The sequence below is a fragment of the Pleuronectes platessa genome, chromosome 5 (genome assembly GCF_947347685.1).
Source record: "Pleuronectes platessa chromosome 5, fPlePla1.1, whole genome shotgun sequence".
NCBI classification, from domain to species: domain Eukaryota; kingdom Metazoa; phylum Chordata; class Actinopteri; order Pleuronectiformes; family Pleuronectidae; genus Pleuronectes; species Pleuronectes platessa.
The window spans coordinates 9,166,828-9,185,016 of record NC_070630.1 but is presented as its reverse complement, the minus strand read 5'-3'; the positions used below and the strand labels follow the sequence as shown (position 1 = coordinate 9,185,016).

General features: G+C 42.4%; 2 protein-coding genes across 2 annotated transcripts; both read right to left on the bottom strand.

Annotated features, from left to right (window-relative positions):
* Positions 1-2,789: 2,789 nt before the first annotated feature.
* Positions 2,790-8,200, bottom strand: zgc:112083 (uncharacterized protein LOC550461 homolog). The gene is made up of 10 exons (XM_053422636.1): positions 8,110-8,200; positions 7,147-7,304; positions 6,639-6,865; positions 6,435-6,546; positions 6,199-6,351; positions 6,037-6,111; positions 5,292-5,412; positions 4,638-4,776; positions 4,394-4,518; positions 2,790-4,247 (listed from the first exon to the last, which is right to left on the bottom strand). Exons 2-10 carry the CDS (start codon positions 7,292-7,294, stop codon positions 3,827-3,829), a joined length of 1,521 nt encoding a protein of 506 aa, XP_053278611.1. The 5' UTR covers positions 7,295-7,304; positions 8,110-8,200; the 3' UTR covers positions 2,790-3,826.
* A 1,675-nt stretch (positions 8,201-9,875) lies between these two features.
* map6b (microtubule-associated protein 6b) lies at positions 9,876-17,189 on the bottom strand. Its single transcript, XM_053423325.1, has 3 exons — positions 16,188-17,189; positions 14,256-14,469; positions 9,876-11,655 (listed from the first exon to the last, which is right to left on the bottom strand). The coding sequence occupies exons 1-3, from the start codon at positions 16,913-16,915 to the stop codon at positions 11,446-11,448; spliced, it is 1,152 nt and encodes a 383-aa protein (XP_053279300.1). The 5' UTR covers positions 16,916-17,189; the 3' UTR covers positions 9,876-11,445.
* Between the last annotated feature and the right edge of the window lie 1,000 nt (positions 17,190-18,189).

The following is an 18,189-nucleotide window of genomic DNA, read 5'->3' as shown; positions in this document are numbered from 1 at the left end:
GTGTTTGGACTCCATTAGGACTGCGGTCGGTCCCATTGATGGCAGGAGCAAACCCACTGATCCCAGCTCAGAACACATTCCACAGTCGGGTATGAACGACCACACTCTCGTGTTGATTTCAGCATCTGATGACTTTTCTGCTACTTTGTAAAAGTTGCAACATCCTTTTAAAAATGAGAGTTTCCTCTAAAGCAGAGTGTTTTTATCTGTGATGTGACAGAAAGTTGCAGGAGGTCTGGTCATGTGATTGGGCCTCCGACATGTCACTCATCCTCAGAGCCATAACTCAGACTCATCAAAACACACAAGCAAGATGCACAAGTTTTTAAATTCAGCAAAATTGTTACTTTCTGACATCATCACCAAGTCACAGAAAGAAAAACGTTATCCTCATGACTCCAGAACCTGCCTGAGAATCATTACATTTTAAAGTTGTCTTCAGTGTCACAGTGATCCAGGGAGAGGTGTCAGTAAACCGGTGGATACGTTGCAAAGAGGAAGTGCTAATAGATAATTCTGCATATTTTCTATACTGCGCTGTATCATGGTCTGAACAGCACACCTGCTTTTCTCCCAGCAGTCTGCTCCGTGCACTCACAGCCTGGTTCATCACCATCAACACATGCATCAACACACTCATCAGCTCTGCGCCTTCCCCCCCATCCTGCACCAGCCCCCCACCGTCCCACATGTTCCAGCTGTGCAGCACAGACATGTAGGTGATTTTCATTGAGAACAGAAACACATTGAAGGATATTTCTCATTGTACGTCATCATTATAGAGATTTCTATATCACCGCCATGAGAATAAAGTCAAGTCATCATCTTACATCTCTTGCTCCAGTTGAATCACAGCAGAGGGACCATGATGCCTCCTCTCGCTCCAGCCGCTGCCTTTCACACAGCAACACAGACGTCCTGCAGGACAGTGAGTCCACGATGCACCAAACTCAAACAAGAGACAGACATTAAAACAAAGATGAATAAAGAGAAACTTGTATCTTACTTCTGTTTTAAAGCTCAAGTCTGACTGATGAAACTAAAATCTGTTTCTGGATGTTTTGCAGAAACGAGGGAGATGGGGTGCGCTGCACGTTTGCATCGCATGGAAGATTTATTACCACAAACAACTCCAGGTAATAATTGAAATGCATTGAGCTGTGTGACATGAACGAGCCCCTTTTACGTGTGTCTGAAATTTAAGAAGGGCAATTTGGAAAATATATTTAAAGTTCATTTTTATTTTAAACCGATCTAATAATAAATAATAATAAATAAAAGGTTTCCAGTAAACAAATTAATATTAGGGTCACAAAAAGTATTTCTTACATTTTTTTGGCCATTATGTTTGTTACAGTCAATAGCCAACATTTCTAAACTCAGCTTTACTGAGCTACACATATTACATTCAGTTTATATTTGTAGAAAACTTTTTCCCACTATTTTCTAACATATTTTAGTGAAGATCTATTTTTTATTGTGAGTTGGTTTAGATTTGTATCTAATTCCACATCTAGTTTGAAATAAATATGTGATTAAAATGCATTATTTAACAGAAAATGCAGCAAAAGCTCAACGGTCTCCATCGAGAGCCGACACCTGAGAGTGCGTCTGCCGACAGTCCACCAGAGGCCGAGCAGCAGCTTTCACACACACATACAAACTCAGGTGGGTCAAGTCTGTGACGCAATAAATACCTGTTTTCATGTTATATAGATTTTTACCTCAATGTATTGTCTTTACATCTGTACATGTTGTTGGTTTGTGTGTTTGATTCTAAGCAGGATTATGCAAAATATACCAAACATATTTTTATAACATTTTGTGGAGGGGTGAAACATGACTGAAGGAAGAACACTCTCAATGTTGAATCAGGGGAATCAACACATTACATCCAAGAAAGTTGTTTCTATTCCCGTCCATTTGATTGTTGGTTTATTTGTGAGTTTGCATAATTAAACTAAATTGTATTGACAGATTAGCATGAAACAAGGTGGAAGGAGGGGACATGACACAGCCCCTTGTGACATCATAATAACAAACATTTGTGTTTTCAGAATCAAACCTTGTAAAGTAATAACAAAACAAAAAACATGAACATTAAAATGAGCAGAAAACGTCTCGTTAACAAGTTGATTTTTATTAAACCTGATCTGTTTCTGTCCTTTTCAGCCTCTGCATGTGAACAGTCAGCGGACAGAAACACTGGTGACACGTGTGACACAAGAATCACCACATCTTCACCGGCGTCCAAGAGAAAGAAGCTGGAGCAGCTCGTGCACCTGCAGTGGAAAGAGAAGCTCGATGACGACAAACACAGGAGCCAACAATCTGACACCACAAAGGATTCACCGCCTGGAGACGAATCTTGGGATCGAGCGGCGACCCCTGAACGCGGCGGCAGGCGCGGCTCACATGACAGGAAGAGGCGGCTCGAGGGCCACGGCTTCACTAAAGGGAAAAGGGTGAAGCAGGATATTGTGGACAACCAGTTTCCTTATGCTAAGACGTGGCACAGCAATCAGTCTGCGTTCAGTGTGACCCACACACATCCGTCCTCCTGCGCTGCACCTGTGCAACACATCAACTTCAGTGACTTGTCTGTGTTGTACCCTGAGAGCAGCAGATTTAATGTTGCCAGCTCGCCCGGAGGTCTCGCCCCATATCCAGGGGTGGCAATGCATCCCTGCCCAACGGCATCATGGGAGCCAAGCTGGGACATCACCGGCAGAAAGGCCCTCCACTCCGGGATACCTGTCGTGGCTCAGAGGCACAAGGAACATTTACCCGGTTTCTTTGCTCCATCTCTGTTTGTGCCTCTGGTTCTGAGGAGGCAGGAGGCTGCGTACGTCAGAGGATGGGACCCGTCACCAAAGCCGTCGCCTCCGCCTCCACACACGGCCGTGCCCTCGCTCTGGCTTTCTGGCACATGGGGCGCAGAGTCTGCACTCTGAGGAGGAAGGAGGAGAGCAGCTTCTCCCATAACAACAACCACTCGTCTTTATACATTGTGTCTGCTGAATACCCTGGTCACTGGAAGCTTTTAAATAATACTTGAGGAGACGCTCTTTAAGCAGCTTTAAGAAGCCGATCAAGGTTCCTAATAAAGCTCACTGGATTGTAAGAAGTTCTTTAGATTCATTTCGGCAGCTTCTTGTTCATTCGGACACAATTTGTTTCATCGCTAAATTGGTTAAATGATCAAATAAATTCAGATGAATGGGTTTTTACATTTTTCAAGTTATATTTATATATAAAGTTATAAAGATAAGGCCTTCATATATTCAGCAAAACACGGAACATCCAGGTGGAATCAATGCTCATATTTGGGAGGAAGATAAGGTTTTTAAAATATGTGTAAATCTCTCTCATCTGAATACAGGGCTACAGGAGTAAAACAAAAAACACATGTAAATGTTGCGTTTGTGTCAAAAATGTATTTAAAATGTATATCAATAAAATTATGCAACATTAAAAGGCTACAAAAAATAAGATCCTCTGAAATACTCATGTTCAACATCAGGGAATAATTCACAACAAACGGAGGCTGCTGTGTGAACAGCTCACAGAAGAAGCTTAGCAGTGCTGTTCACTCATTCATGATAACTCTGTCGGCTTGTTTAACACACAAGACGTCACAAAGCGTAGTGAGGCAGTAGAGTTAATAAGAGCTGCTACAGTGAAACTGTGTTCCACTAAAAACCTGCGGTGAGAAGAACCATCTCAACGTCACATCACACACATATCAGTTCCAGTGATGACTGATAGCTTCACAGCCAAATCTATAATGACGTGGTTTGATTTCACACCATCCAAAGTGGGGCGATCACACCACGTCCATGCCGAGGCCCCTGGCGACCTCGGTCAAGGCCTTGACGGCTCCGGACGTCCCGCCGGCATCACAGTCCTCCTGAGAGAATCCTCCGGGCTCGTCCTCGATGTGAGGGATGGTGCTCATCACACAGTAGAGGGGGGACTCGCTGCCTCTGGGGCTGGGCTGAGCCGAGGTGTCCTCCTCCGACGAGTACGAGGACGAGGAGCTGGAGGAGGGCGAGGAGGAACCTGCCGGCGAGCTGCGGCCGCTCTCTGGCATCGCCGCGGCCCTCTTGGTCCGAATCCTCGTCCGTAGATTTTTCCGGAGGCTCTGAGGTTTTTTGGCCATGTTCTTCATAATCTCCTTCGTCACCTCCACAGTCTCAAATCGCACCATGTTTAGTTTCAAGAAGCCGTCTACATCCTTCCTGTATCTGTGGAGGAAACAAAATGTCTTTACATTAGTTAAAGAGAGATCGGACAAAAACTACACAAACTAAAATCCTAACATACGTTATCCTAACGCACTGTGCATAATAAGCTCCAGTCACTACAACACCAATACGCTGCTGTGACTCACCTAAAGCGTGAATGTCCAGACGGCCATTTCAGCTCGTGCTTTTTACGGAGGTGAAGTGTGAGAGTGTAACACCACGAGAAGACCTTATCACAAATGTGACACTTGTACTTGGACATCCCCCCGACCTGTTGTTTCAAACAATCATCATGTCAGTAACAGAGGTTCATCTTAGTTAATGATACATGGGACTTAACATTGTACAATACTGAGCTTTACTGGGTGTTTCATGTTGGTGCTGACAGACCTCGTGTGCTCTCTTCAAGTGGTGAGCCATGGTTTGAAACGTGAGACAAGTATAATCACAACCCTCGACCGTGCAGCGGTACACCGTCCCCTCGTTGTGGACCTCGGTGTGCTTCTGGAGATCTTGTTGGTTCTTGAATCTGTTTGAAAAATGAAGAAAAAGGAAAAACATTGTTTTATGATTGTGAGTCCAACACGGACACGGCTAAAAAAACGTATTTAAGTATATCTGCTTAGAAACTACTAGACTCAAAGGCTACATCAGAATAACAAACATTTCCACTTTTTAAAAGATTCCAAACTGACAACAGCTCCAATGTGCTATTTAACATTTTAGATTTTTTTCTGTAAATAAGATAAAAATATACCAGAGACCTTTAACAAACATGAAAATCAAAAAAATAAAGAATTAATTACTAAGTTAAAATTAAATACACTCACTTAAAATAAATAATGAGAGACCACTGTTATTTACAGAAGTAAAGGTTGCTTTGTTGAATTAGCTCAATCTTGACAGAACTACTTTTTATATATATATATATATATATAAGACAACACAATATAGAGGAGGCTGTTCACACAAATTGACAAAAGTATACCCAAAAGCCGGATTTTCACCAAACAGAACGTCTAATCTGCGTTTTCAAAGTTCTACCTTTTGTCGCAGAAGTCACACGGGAACGGCCGCTCGTCACAGTGACGGAAGCGGATGTGGATCTTCAGAGCTGCCAAGGTCGTGCAGGTCATGTCACAGAAGGGACACTTGACCTGATTCACTGAGAGTAGAAGAAACAAACAGAAAACAACAAAGGTGTTAAATGTATCTGTAACATATAATGGTTGATTAACAACTTGGATAATTAGTGATTCATTGTTAAATTCTATTTAAATAGCAATTTAACAAAACATACTTAATTTATCATTTGAACAACAGGTCAGACTTTTAGAGTATTAACATGTCATTACGGAAATATGAGTTGAAATGAAAAATTTGGATTAAATCAAATACTGTCACGCTAAAATCCTGCAAATTAATGTTGATTTAAAGTCCCATGTCGATTCTGTATGAGACTCATGATCGAAAGTCTCATAACAGCTACTGAATGAACCTTGAGGTTAGATTGTTTTGTGAAATGTTGTTTACAAGTCTAAGAAGGAATTATGAAAAACAACCTCCTTCAATGTTTAAGTGTAATTTGGACATCTTTGTAAAACTTGTAGAGGAACAATCCAATCAGGACTTGAAATTATAATGCTTATGTTTCCAGGACAAAATGCTACAGTTAAAACACATGGACAATCTAGAACATTTTAAATATCCTATAGTAATCAGGGTCGACCAAATCCTAGGAACTGCAATGTAACAACTATATAATAATACAAGTGTGGAAAGTTGTTACCATGCTGACGAACGTGATCCCTCAAAAGTCTCTCGCTGGAAAAAGCTTTGCCACAATGTTCACAAACAAGCGAATCTGTGTGAACAAGAACAATAAAAAGCATTAAACTTTCAGAACATCTGCATCCTGGGAAAGTTTGACAGATCCACACGTGTCTCTCACCCATTGGCTCGGCCTGCCGGTGGAGGTGGTCGAACAGCTTGGTGTTGCTGGAGAACATGCTGCCGCACGTGGGACAGGCGACAACTCTCTCCTGAGTGTGGCTCCGCATGTGTTCCCGCAGTCGGTACCGGATCTTGAAGAAAGCGTCGCAGCCTGTTCGCAGAGAGAAGAAACGCACGTCACACAAACGTCGGAGCTGATAGACATCGGTTTGACCTCTGCCTGCTCAGTCCTACCTGCCCAGTGGCAGAAGAGAGCCTGCTGTTGTTGTGAGAACGACTGCAACTCGGCACTTTGGATGTGATTGTCCACATGTCGGTAGAACCACTCAGGGTTGTTGAATGAACACTGTACCGAGAAGAAAAATGTAAATTCTATGATTATAATGGTGACAAAACTCACTTGTTGATCAATGATTAAGTTGAACCACAAATACCCACATCACAGTTCTCCCACTGGCAGACGTATCCTTCTGATCCTTCAGGAACCAGGTTGTTGCTGTGTAAACCCTGGTTGCAGCTGGGCAGGTCGGGACGGGACTGGAGCAGCTGGGAGCCCACGAACTTGAGCTTCCCGTGGTAGTTGTGAAAGTAAGCGTGGACCTCCAGCTCCGTGGGACTACCCATCGATAGGAATTCACATCCTTTCCAGAGACAGGCATACTCATCTATACAGAAATAATTGGGAAATGACTCCACTGACGACAAGACTGTTTAATACACAGGGGACTTGACATCAAGTGATACAGTGAGTAACAATAGTCAAAAAACATGTGTTTGTGTAGATTAGTGTGACTCAAATAAAATATACATTTATTGTTACCCGGCTAAATTTAATACTTAATCTCGATCGTGATTACAAATGACATATATGCAGGCTTGTCGTGTGCACTGTGGTTTCCCATATGTGTGTGTTTACCGTGTGCAAATCCATTCCCTCCTCACTCACCCAGCTCCTCCAGGGCGTCGCTGTCTCCCAGGAAATCCTTCATGTGCAACGACATGTGGTCGCTCAGCTCCTCCATGGTGCAGCCCCTGAAGTTGCAGGACGCCCACTCACACGTCACCTCAAAGGGGTCCAGCCTCTTGGTTGTCATCACGGCGGACCTGATCCCCAGAGAAATGGACAGGGAAAGCAAACACAACACTTTGACAACATTGCAGCCGATAAAGTGACTTTTGATAGACTACGGTTGAGGAGATTTCATGTTGACGGATCACTCTTTTATTGATCTTTTATAAAGTCACTGCAAGAACCGGCTGGGAGGGATTGTCAAACTCTGCCAGGATCCACAACGGCACCAACTATCAATAATGTTTATTAGGTTAGAGTCTTCTGAGATTCAATGGCCATTTAAGCAACCACCTCATCAGCTTCTTCACCCAGAGTTCTGTCTCTTCCCATCAGGTTCCTCCCTGAACTTCCCTTAAGACCACTGGTCCCATCAGCTGTCAGGTTTTCACACGACAACTGGATATTAGATTCTTAACAAGAACCCAACACACTTCTGGTGTTTTGCATTTGTAAAATGACAACACACACTGTGCATCTACAGATATTAAACCTGTATTTATTATTGTATCTTGTCTATTTCCTTAAAGACACATCAAGATAAATCCTCCATTCAACTGGGAGCACAGGTTCACTGAATGAAAGTTTAATTTACATGGAAAACATTTAAAAAATACTCTTTACGTTAGGAACCACAAGCTAGCTCCAGCTAACCATTTGTGTATTAACAAAGTGAATAGTTATGCTAGCAGAGAAGCTAACGCTGATTCCAGTTTACAGGGTAATCGCAACACACACTTTCTACTAATGTCCTATGACAAACTTTGATGATGTTTTGATGAACAACATGTAAAGTCACTGACTGCAACACGTGTGACGTGTGAAGTTAAAGTTTCTTACGAAGGAGCAGCGGCTCTGTGTCAGTTACTCTTCTTCTTCTTCTTCTTCTTCAGCATCCACTCGTTTGTTTATTTCCTCCTAGCCGCCAAACCGGAAGTTGTTTTTTCCTCTTCCACTGTTGTGAAAAAAAAGAAAGATCCAAGAGCAAAAACCTACACTGCCCCCTACTGCACCGGAGCCACAAGCTAAATGATATTAATATTCATAGTAAAAATGGTTATATTGAAGACTGTAGCAGGTTTAACTTATTTTTAATTGCTCATTAATTGTTAACTTTAAATGGATGTGCAATACGTAATAATAAAGTAAAAATATGTACAATCCCGCTCATTCTGTATTACTCTTTCTATTGTATATATTGTTTCTACTTTTTATATTTCCCATATATATTATTACTTTAACTGGTGTTCCTGTTTTTAGTTTCTAGTTTAGATTTGACCTTTGCTGCTTTAACACAACCCATCTCCCCACTGTGGATTGTCATATGTTATCTTATCTTATATTTTCTTATCTTATCTTATCTTATCTTATCTTATCTTCAAACATGTGTTAAACATCAAAATAATCTATTGCAGTATATTTCCTACAAATCGAGACGACTGTATGAAAGCTGATTTCTAAGTAACATAATGAGCCATATGGGTGAGACGGAAACCAGCCAGACGAGCCTTGAGGAGGAGGGACAGAGCTCGGGCAGCTCCAGTGCCATCGCTGATCTCCTATATTTAATATTTCATGCTGCTCTGGAAACATAAGGGCCCATAACAACTGAATTATTCATGCACGTTTATGTCAGGATGACTGATTCACAGGAAAATGACCACCAGCTTCCCAAAGCCAGTGGATGAAATGAGAAACAATTAAATGATGTTTCATTTCTTCGAATTTAGATTAAATATGAGGACATTCTTCATCTCCTGACTAATGTCTGAACTGTTAAAAATGTACAGAACAAAACACTGATGACTTCTCACTTTAGGAAATGCACCCTGACAACGGTTTTGAGGATTACAACATCTGCAGGACACACCCATCTTCCTTTGTAAAGGACTTCAGACCCCTAACTGGTCGTGGGGAGAAGTAGAAAGAAAAATCAGTGCTGGAAAATTATTTTAGGCACCTCTCAACCGTTTGTGAGGTCTTATTTAATTTTTTTAATTTTTTATTCAAAAATTCCTATACCTTCTAATTTTTATAATAACTAATAACACTATCACAGAGAGAATGATTTTGCACTTTAAGAGTAGTTCATGTTTGCTTCTATACTGTATCTGGACGGGTGACGGTTGATCAGAGACAAAAGCAGCCATAAAGAGATAAAGAAAATGTTTGATTGATTAATAACAGATAACACCTCTAAAAGGTTTATAAATCCCATTTAACCACAATACTACATTGTAAGATATGTATCAGCTTATAATTAATGATTTAACCGTAACATTGCTATTAATGTCATGCCTTGATATATTTTTAATTCGAAAAGGATATAGAAGATTATAAAGAGTAGTTTTAAGGTGAGATAAGTAAATTACTCCCTATTACTGCAGCATTCAAAGCATGTTGCATCAAACAAATATCATATCATATCATTCTCACATTTTCAACATTTCTGCAATTCGCCACAGTCATTTTGTGAGATGGTGGCTGTGAAAGTAGAATGCTGTTATTCAGTGACGAAGACGAGGGAGGCAAGAAGTCAAGAGGCGGGATTCTGTATCGTCATTTTATTTGGAGTTCATTCAGAACAAGCTGAGAATATGAGCACAACATCACAACATGTCTGCAGCAGCATGACATCGTCACATCGTCATTTCACTCGGGCCTGACGCCACGCGCAGTCTGAGCCGGACAGCATACGATGAGAGATATAGCACCAGGGTGTTGGGAGTGCACAGCAGCACTTCTTGTGGTGGGGGTCACACTTGATGCTAGCAGGCAGCAGGCTGTAGAGGTCATACACCGAAAAGTCTCGCTTGCACACGCACACGCAGACACGCACACTCGTATTCACTCACTGAAGCTAAAACTGGAAGCAGGCTCACGGTGGCTGTAGTGGTGTGACTGGGCCCTGGCACACTGCAGCCATGTTGGCCTCAGTCGACTGACTTGCGTTTGCAGAGAACAGAGGGACGGGGTGTGATGACATTTCAGTAAAAACACGTCATTGTCACGCTCACAATGAACAGATGGGATTTTTGCGCATTTTTCAGACAGCAGCAGTTTGAGGAGCTGAACTTCAAGTCCTGGCCCGTTCCTTGTCCTTCAACACCTGGAGAGATCTTATCAAGTAAATACAACAGGTTCTTTTAAAGCCCATGAGCATCTTCTTGTTTTTTTTTTCTTAGTTAACACGGTAACAGCGTCGCAGCTCAGAGGAGAAGATGGAGTACAAAGCCAGGAAATACTGAGTCACTGTGGAAACTGCAGTATTTCCTATTAGATTAAAGGAGTGGATCTGCATTTAATTTGCAAGAAATATGTTTGTGGGTGAAACCATATTGCTGGTGTGTTTACTTTATAGCTTCCATAGCCACGAGACTATGATGTGACCTACTGTATGCACCCCTTGATGTGATCAGTCTATTACTACTCATGCATTATATCTGAACAGGTCTTGCCCCTACACATTTATCTTCGATGGCTCAATTTACAAGCTGGGATGTGACTGTGACGTACAGTATCGTCTGCTAAAAGTGTTGCTACTCAACCAAAACACGGGGCTCTTGCATGCAGGCTCTAGCAATTATATTACTGGTCATTTGGTTTCTTAGCAACCAAACTGAGGAAACCAGATATCACCCAGAACAATGAAATGAAAACCAGGACCATACAGCGGAGGCACTGTCACTGGGAACGCAACCGTAAAAACAGCTTTTTGCATTTTTAACGAAACCTCTCATCGGATTCCGTCTCGGAGAGAAACCTCCCCCTCGACATTTTCTACAATCATTTTTAATATGGATCTCAATTTATCATCCATTCAGACAAAGGTAGAAATGCCCTTTTATACACATGTGACGTGTGTACAGATGGCTCTTCTTATAGATGCCAAACTCAACTCATATAAACAATGTGCAAATCATGTGCTCAATTAATATAAAGCGGTTCTGTGCACCAACACACACGCACGCGCAGACACGCACGCACGCACACATTACAGTGAAATCATTTGCATTATTCTAAAAGCTCGACGTCAGTGCCCATTCAAAGTTGAACAATAAGTGACAGGACAGCAGAAACAACAGGTCAGAAGGTAAAAACCAAAGGGAAGAGATTGGCCGAGACGCGTCAGGCGACCTTCTGTTGAAGCACATCGAGGTGGTGACATGTGACTCTTTACTGCTTCGCTTCAGCCAGTCTGTTGCTGATCTCTTTGCTCTTCTTTGTGACCACGCCCTCCGGTTTGGGTTCAGCGGCGCCCACGGACGGTTTCTTCTTGGCGGACTGGGATCCAGCAATCTGCTTCTCCTTGGCCTTTTTCACCATCTTCGCTGTTGTCGTTGTCGGTGTCTTTTTTGGTTTGGTACGAGACGCTGGTTTGTCGGCCTGGAACGAGCAGAGAGGTGCAGGGCTGAGATTAAGCTCCGTCTCCAAAACAATTCATCGGTCTTTCGACATTTCTGCAAAAAAAACGTATTTGCTTTCCTGGTGAGAACTAGACGAGGAGATCGATACTCCTCTCATTAAGCTAAACCCAGCAGCTGATAAGCTTAGCTCAGTTTTAACATGGGGCCATGTTAACCTACTTGTGACCACAGCTAAAAGTGATTGAAGTTTTATATTCAATAATCAAGCTTCTTACCAAGAAAGCAAATATGCACATTTTTTTAAATGTCTAACTATTCCTTAAAATGTTTAATTGCCTCTATGTCCAAGTTCTATTTTAGCATGCAATACATACCTTCAGGCAAATGACACTACATGGTAAAGGTGATATTTGCATTATGTGGTTTGTGCGATGGAGATAAAAGAAATTAAAAACAAAGCACAAAAGGTGTATTTGTGCTTTTCCTTTTATAGAACAGTGGCTCGTGCAGTTTTCCAGCGTTTAAAGAAAGTAGATGGTTCATATTAGTATATGTTGTTAGTCTTTTACCTGTTATATAATACATTCATATTTTGCTAAAATTTGACCGATGATAGTGACGGCAAATCCCATTTGTTTGACAGGCAGGTTTGCAACCGGAGAATCACTAGTTCAAATTATCTCAGTGATAAGAAAAAATGTGTGTGTGCAGAGATGAATGGGACCATAAGCAAGAAAGAGTTTCCACAACAGTAAAAACACTTCTGAAGAAGCTTCCAAATGATCTGTTGATGTATAAATGAGCTGATGTGCAGCAAATGAGTTGCATACATGCTCAACTTTTGCTGAGTAAATAAACCTCAAAGTGTTCTAAATCCTAAGAGATAAATGAATGTGCGCGAATCGCTTCTTACAGAATAAATGAAGGGCTCTTTTTCCATGACTGAGCTACTGGTGGTGCAAAGTAGTTGGTGCGTAGGGACCAACATAGTTTCTAGAAACTGCAGCTACAGAAATCTGACATTAAAAGCAAAGAGGACAACATCATCTGCAAACAAGTGTTGCCAAAGCCTGGAATCAAAAATAAACTGCACGACGAATACAACTGCCCCTCCACCCACCTGTAAGCAGATGAATTCACGGTGAACCAGTTGGGGGCAGATTTTGAAAAACTGCTGAACACAATTCTACTTTGACTGATGTAATCTGCACCAAACACAGCCACTGAAATAGAGCCCTGATCAACACAGATTTGTTTAAATGGAAATAAATGGACTTGTAGAGGTTTTTTGTCTCGTTGGCGTCAAATGATGCAATAAATCCAGGTTTTCTTCTCTGTTACATGTTTTCATTTTATCCATCCACCCTCTTGCATATACCTTTTGTCAGTTGTTTAAACTACTGAGCTCCACAAAGAATAGTGGGTGGTGCAGGCTGAGAGGTGGGCAATCAGTGACGATGTGGCTAATAACTCATACTGGTGAGTGTGGGTGTGTGTGTGTGTGTGTGTCTGATCAGTTTGAGGTCGGCCTCCATGCCTTCTAGAAGAAACAGAAAACACACCTGACTACAGCAGGTTTACAACAGAGTTGCTCTGAGTCTCTGAGAAGTCCTACGAGAGTGAGAGAGGGAGTGGCCATATGAACACACTGCTGCTGACACATGATTTAAAGTCTGAACTATGAACATGCACGTAGAGACATATCTATGGTAGTATATTATATATACGGGTCTGGGACTTGAAATTTAACAACAGATAATCTGAGATGTTTCCTGGAAAGAAAAATATGATTAGGTTCTAATTACAGGGAACAGGAGAATGCCCGGTTCACACACTCAAAGTAATTTTTATTCTAATATTGAGGCTTTTAATCAGTTGACAGGATGTCAGCTACACAAATGCAAGAAGTGTCATGTGTCAACACACAAAAATACTATTCAGCATAAATGCAAAATAATGAATAATTCAATTTCAGTGATAAATAAATGAGTAATAATATTCACTGGGTTTTAATTGAGTAATTTCTTTAATGGAACTTGTCAAACTAGCTAATATAACGGTGTCTCAACTTTCTGTTTATTTCCTCTGCAATTAAAACCAACCTACACAATTATTTCCAGGAAAGTTTCAAGAAATTATTAGGAAATAGAAAACAGATTTTCAAATAAAAACCTACTTTAATGTTGGATATGCAACATTAAATCTAATGGGTAAAACATTTTCAGTACTAGTAAGAGCAAGCTGCAGAATGACCTATTTATTGTTTGTTTAGTTAAAACTTACACAGGCTGAGAAGTTTTTAAAATAATTTTCTAAATTGATTTTAAGTGATTTTAGTTGGCGTTTAATAAGACCGATCATTATTCTGGGGCGTGACTCTGATGGAGTGTGAAATAAAATCTAAAGCATGAAGCAGAGTAAAACCCCACGGACAGCGTGTTAATCACCAAATTCTAAACCTGGGATATAGCAGGGCTAATAAAGTTTTAGACATGACTATTAGGGAGGCACTTACTTTGTGTCAGTACTTAAAGGAGACATAACTCTGAATTAAAAAGGCAGCAGTATCTCCCAGAGCTGCAGGAACAGCCTGGGAGCTGTGTGGCCACATGCCCTCACCTTGGCCGGCTCCTTGCTGGGCTCGTTGTACAAGCTGCGTATCCTCCTGCGCTCCAGCAGCTTGTTGTCAGTGGGCTGAGCCTTCACCTGCTCCCCCTTGTACGTGGCACTGTAGCTGGTCTCCCGACTGGTCTCCACCACGGGGGGCTTGTACTGAGAAGCAGCTTTGATGGCCTTCACTGGTTTCACATCCTTGTAGGCCTTGAACTCAGTCCTGGAATCAATTGAAGAAAAAAATAGCAAACGTAAAGGTTTATGGGCTGCAACTTATTTTCATTAACCTAAAAAATAAGAGCACAAAACCCAGAGGTATGAAGTTTACTGAAAGAAAAAGAATCAAATTCTCAGTTCTTCATTATGCCTCATTGAAATGTAATCAGAGATGTACAGCATATTATACGACATTCAACTTACTAATTATAGCCAATTATGTTAAATTATTCATGCTAACAAAATAGCGAGTTTAAAACGGGTGCATCAATCAATATGAAGGCATTTTGCTCTGTATGGATTGTGATTGACATATCGGCCTGTCAATCTGTCATCTACCACTTATCCTTTCAGCTGACATTGGGCGGGAGGCGGGGTCAACCCTGGACAGGTGCCAAATTAGCATGTGCCCACATTAAGATAAGATAAGATAAGATAAGATAAGATAATCCTGTATTAATTCCACAATGGGGAATTTGGCCGAACGTTGAATACTTTTTAATGTAAAAACATATAAACAAACCGTGAGCTGCAGTTTTTAATATGCCCTGTAGTCCATTAAGACATGTGGTGAATATGAATCACTTCCTTATGGTTTCAGGATTTACAATGTCTCATCATCTCTGCCGCAGGTGAAACACTGAAAACGACAGGATCATACTCGGCTATTGATTTACAATTTGAGGTTTGGATTTACTACCTAAGCTCTGGAAGCACTGACGTGGTACCACCTTTTTTTTTTTTTAACACGTCCTCTGGGACTGGTAGAGTCAATAAAAGCTGGAGTCCAGACTTGTTTAATTACACATTCTAGTATTTAGATCAATTAAGAGTTGATTCAGTGCTCGTTTTCAGTCAAATCCTACCTATAGGTATTTTGTGAAGTAACTTTAAATATTTGTGTGTTTTATAAATGATGCTATGTTGAATTGTGTTTTGTTAGACTCATTATTTCCTGCAAACAGAGGCCGTCTCCATGGAGTGAAATTTTCAATGAGTCATTCTAGTTCAGAGATAAAGATCGCATGGCCTCAAAAATGTTACGTCGTCTGTTACGTTTCGTATTCTTTACGTCGGTGTCCATCCTCTGTACGAATGCTTCTGTTTATTAACACAACAATTTAATATTTATGTAGCCAGATTACGCTCTGTTTTATTGCTTTGTTGCACTTGTCAATACAAGACAAATAAAGTCATCTTCCATCATATTTCTTAATTAAATGTCATCGGGAAAAGTTTCTATTTGACAATGAAAATTAAAGCAACAGCACATGTTAATTTTTAAGGGGAGCAGGATGAGGCAGCAGCTCTTCCTCTTGACTTGTGTGCATCCTGCATCCTTAATTGAATTTGGAGGAGGAAGCCTGAGCAGAGAAACCATGTTAGATCTCATTCAGGGCCTTCAGGGCCACAGGGACTTCATAGAGGGGAAAAAGCTGAAGACAAAAATCAATAGTGATACGTTTATATGTGGGGATATCGCTTTGCTTTGTAAATCAATGTGGGGTCGTAACACGAGGCCGTGCAACCCCTAGCATCCTGATGATGGTGTGTGTGTGTGTGTATGCTGTCTGACCAGTGGCGCCTGCTGCTGCTGGTGGAATGTTTTCAGAGATGTTGTGTTACTGGGGACACTTGATAATAGATCCAGACATGATTGGAGTTAAGTACATATTTGCCCCCCCACAGACACACATAACCATGGGTCTCCGCGTCACTCACCTGTAGCTGCTGGAGGTGGACATCACCTCCTTGATCTGCCTGTTGAGAGCGTCTGCAGCTGCGCGGCCTTTCCTCTGCTCCGCGCTCACCTCCGCACACACCTCTGCCTCGGACTTCTCCGCAGGCTTCCTCTCGGCCGACTTCTCCCTCCTCGCGCTCCTCATCGCCGCGTCCTTTGACTCCTTCTCCTGCAGCTTCTCCTCGATCTCGCTCTTCTCCACGCCGCTCTCGGCCTCGGCGGCAGGCTCCGGCTTTGCGCTCCCCACGCTGCGCTCCGTGGCGGCGGCGGCTGCAGCGGTGGGGCTGGGTTTGGGGATCCAGGGGTGGTCGTGCTTCTTCGCTATAGGCCACGGTTTGTAATCCTTCTGGTACTGGGTCACGTTGTTGAAGGGGGTCGCGGACGGGTGGTACTCGTTCCGGGGCTTGCAGCTGGGCTCGGGGCGCACGCTCCACGCCTTGAAGTCTTGGCGCATGACGGACGAAGAAGAGCCATCTTTGCCCGCTGCGGCACCGGCAGCGGGCGGCGCCTTCCCAGCCTCCTGCTCGCCGGGATGAGACTGCGTTTCTATGGCGATGGCGCCCGCCCTCTGTTTCGGCTGCGGGTGATGGGGCATGTGCTGCACATCCGAGTATTTGCTGAAAACCAGAGGCACCGAGATGTCCCCTTTGTCCAGCTCCGTCCAGAAGCGGTTGATGCAGCAGGCACGCGTAATGCACGGCCATGCCATGATGGAGGCTGACAGGAGAAAGACGCACAGACCCAAAAAAACAACCCCTCTAAATCTAAGGATGAATAAACGTCCTACTCACGTCTCGGAAGACTCGTGCACGTGTCACTCTGTGGCCTCGCAGTTTTCTGTCCAGTCAGGGTGTTATCCTCCTCTCAGCTTTTTATGTAATTCTCTGCTGAAGGGAGTGAATCTTTTGCCCACTTGAGCCCCCTCGTCTCTCCTCCTGCAGGCTGCTGGCTCTTTGCTCAAGTTTAGACGCACTTTGCGCTTTGCCGTGGAGCGCACATTGCCGTCTGGTTGCGCATCGAGGCGACCCCACCCACATTTGTGTGATGCCCGGGCTCCGCACTGAGTGTGCACGGTGAACTGTCACCTGAGCTCGTCACCGTCTTGCCGGCCGAGAGGGAGGAGACACGGTTTAACCCCTGCCATGTCACACGATGTCAGCCGAGCCTGGTACAGAGGATGTGGCCGAGGCCTCGTGCTGCTCCATGAGGAGGAAATGGCCGATAACGCAGCACAAAAGCAAAATAAATGACATAAACCTCCTCGTGTGCATGTATCACCGTGCAAGAATGAAATGTTTGCAGAGATAGTTTAAATTTGTGTTTGCAATGTGGTTGTTTAGAGATAAATAAAATTAAAGTTTGCATGCACCTGGGAGAAAAACAAGAGATTAACCAAATTATGAGAAAATAAAATGAGAAGGAACATTTTTGGCACAAATCTGACTTAAATGTGTTTAAATGTTTTTTATTTATTTTATTAAACCAAACTGAATTAGGCTTGTCTGTGAATATTTCAAGAGGCAGAAAAAACAAACATCACCACAAACATTTAAAACATGAAACTGGATCAAACATGTGTCACATTTTTTAATACAACACCAGAGAATTGTTTAACTTTACAACATATCACCAGATTTTTTGGAGCGGTTTCTGTGAAAATACATCTCAAGATACTGGGCTACATAACGAACAAAGATGTGTCACACTATGCTTACAAGAAAATATAAATGGCTTCCGGCTGGAGCCCATTGAGCTGATGGCGGTGGAACTGCTCCCTCTTGTGCTCCTCCTGCCTCACAGTCACTGGAAGAAAAGAAGCACTGTCCTGTAGATCAACAGGGCTGCTTGTGATCATCAGGTGGTTTGATTTAAAAACACACAATAAAGAAAGGCTGAGTGTGAATGAGCTACAAAATATTATTCATGACGATCACAGTATTATAAGAGAGGCGGCTGAAGTATAACAGCCCAACACAGATGCAA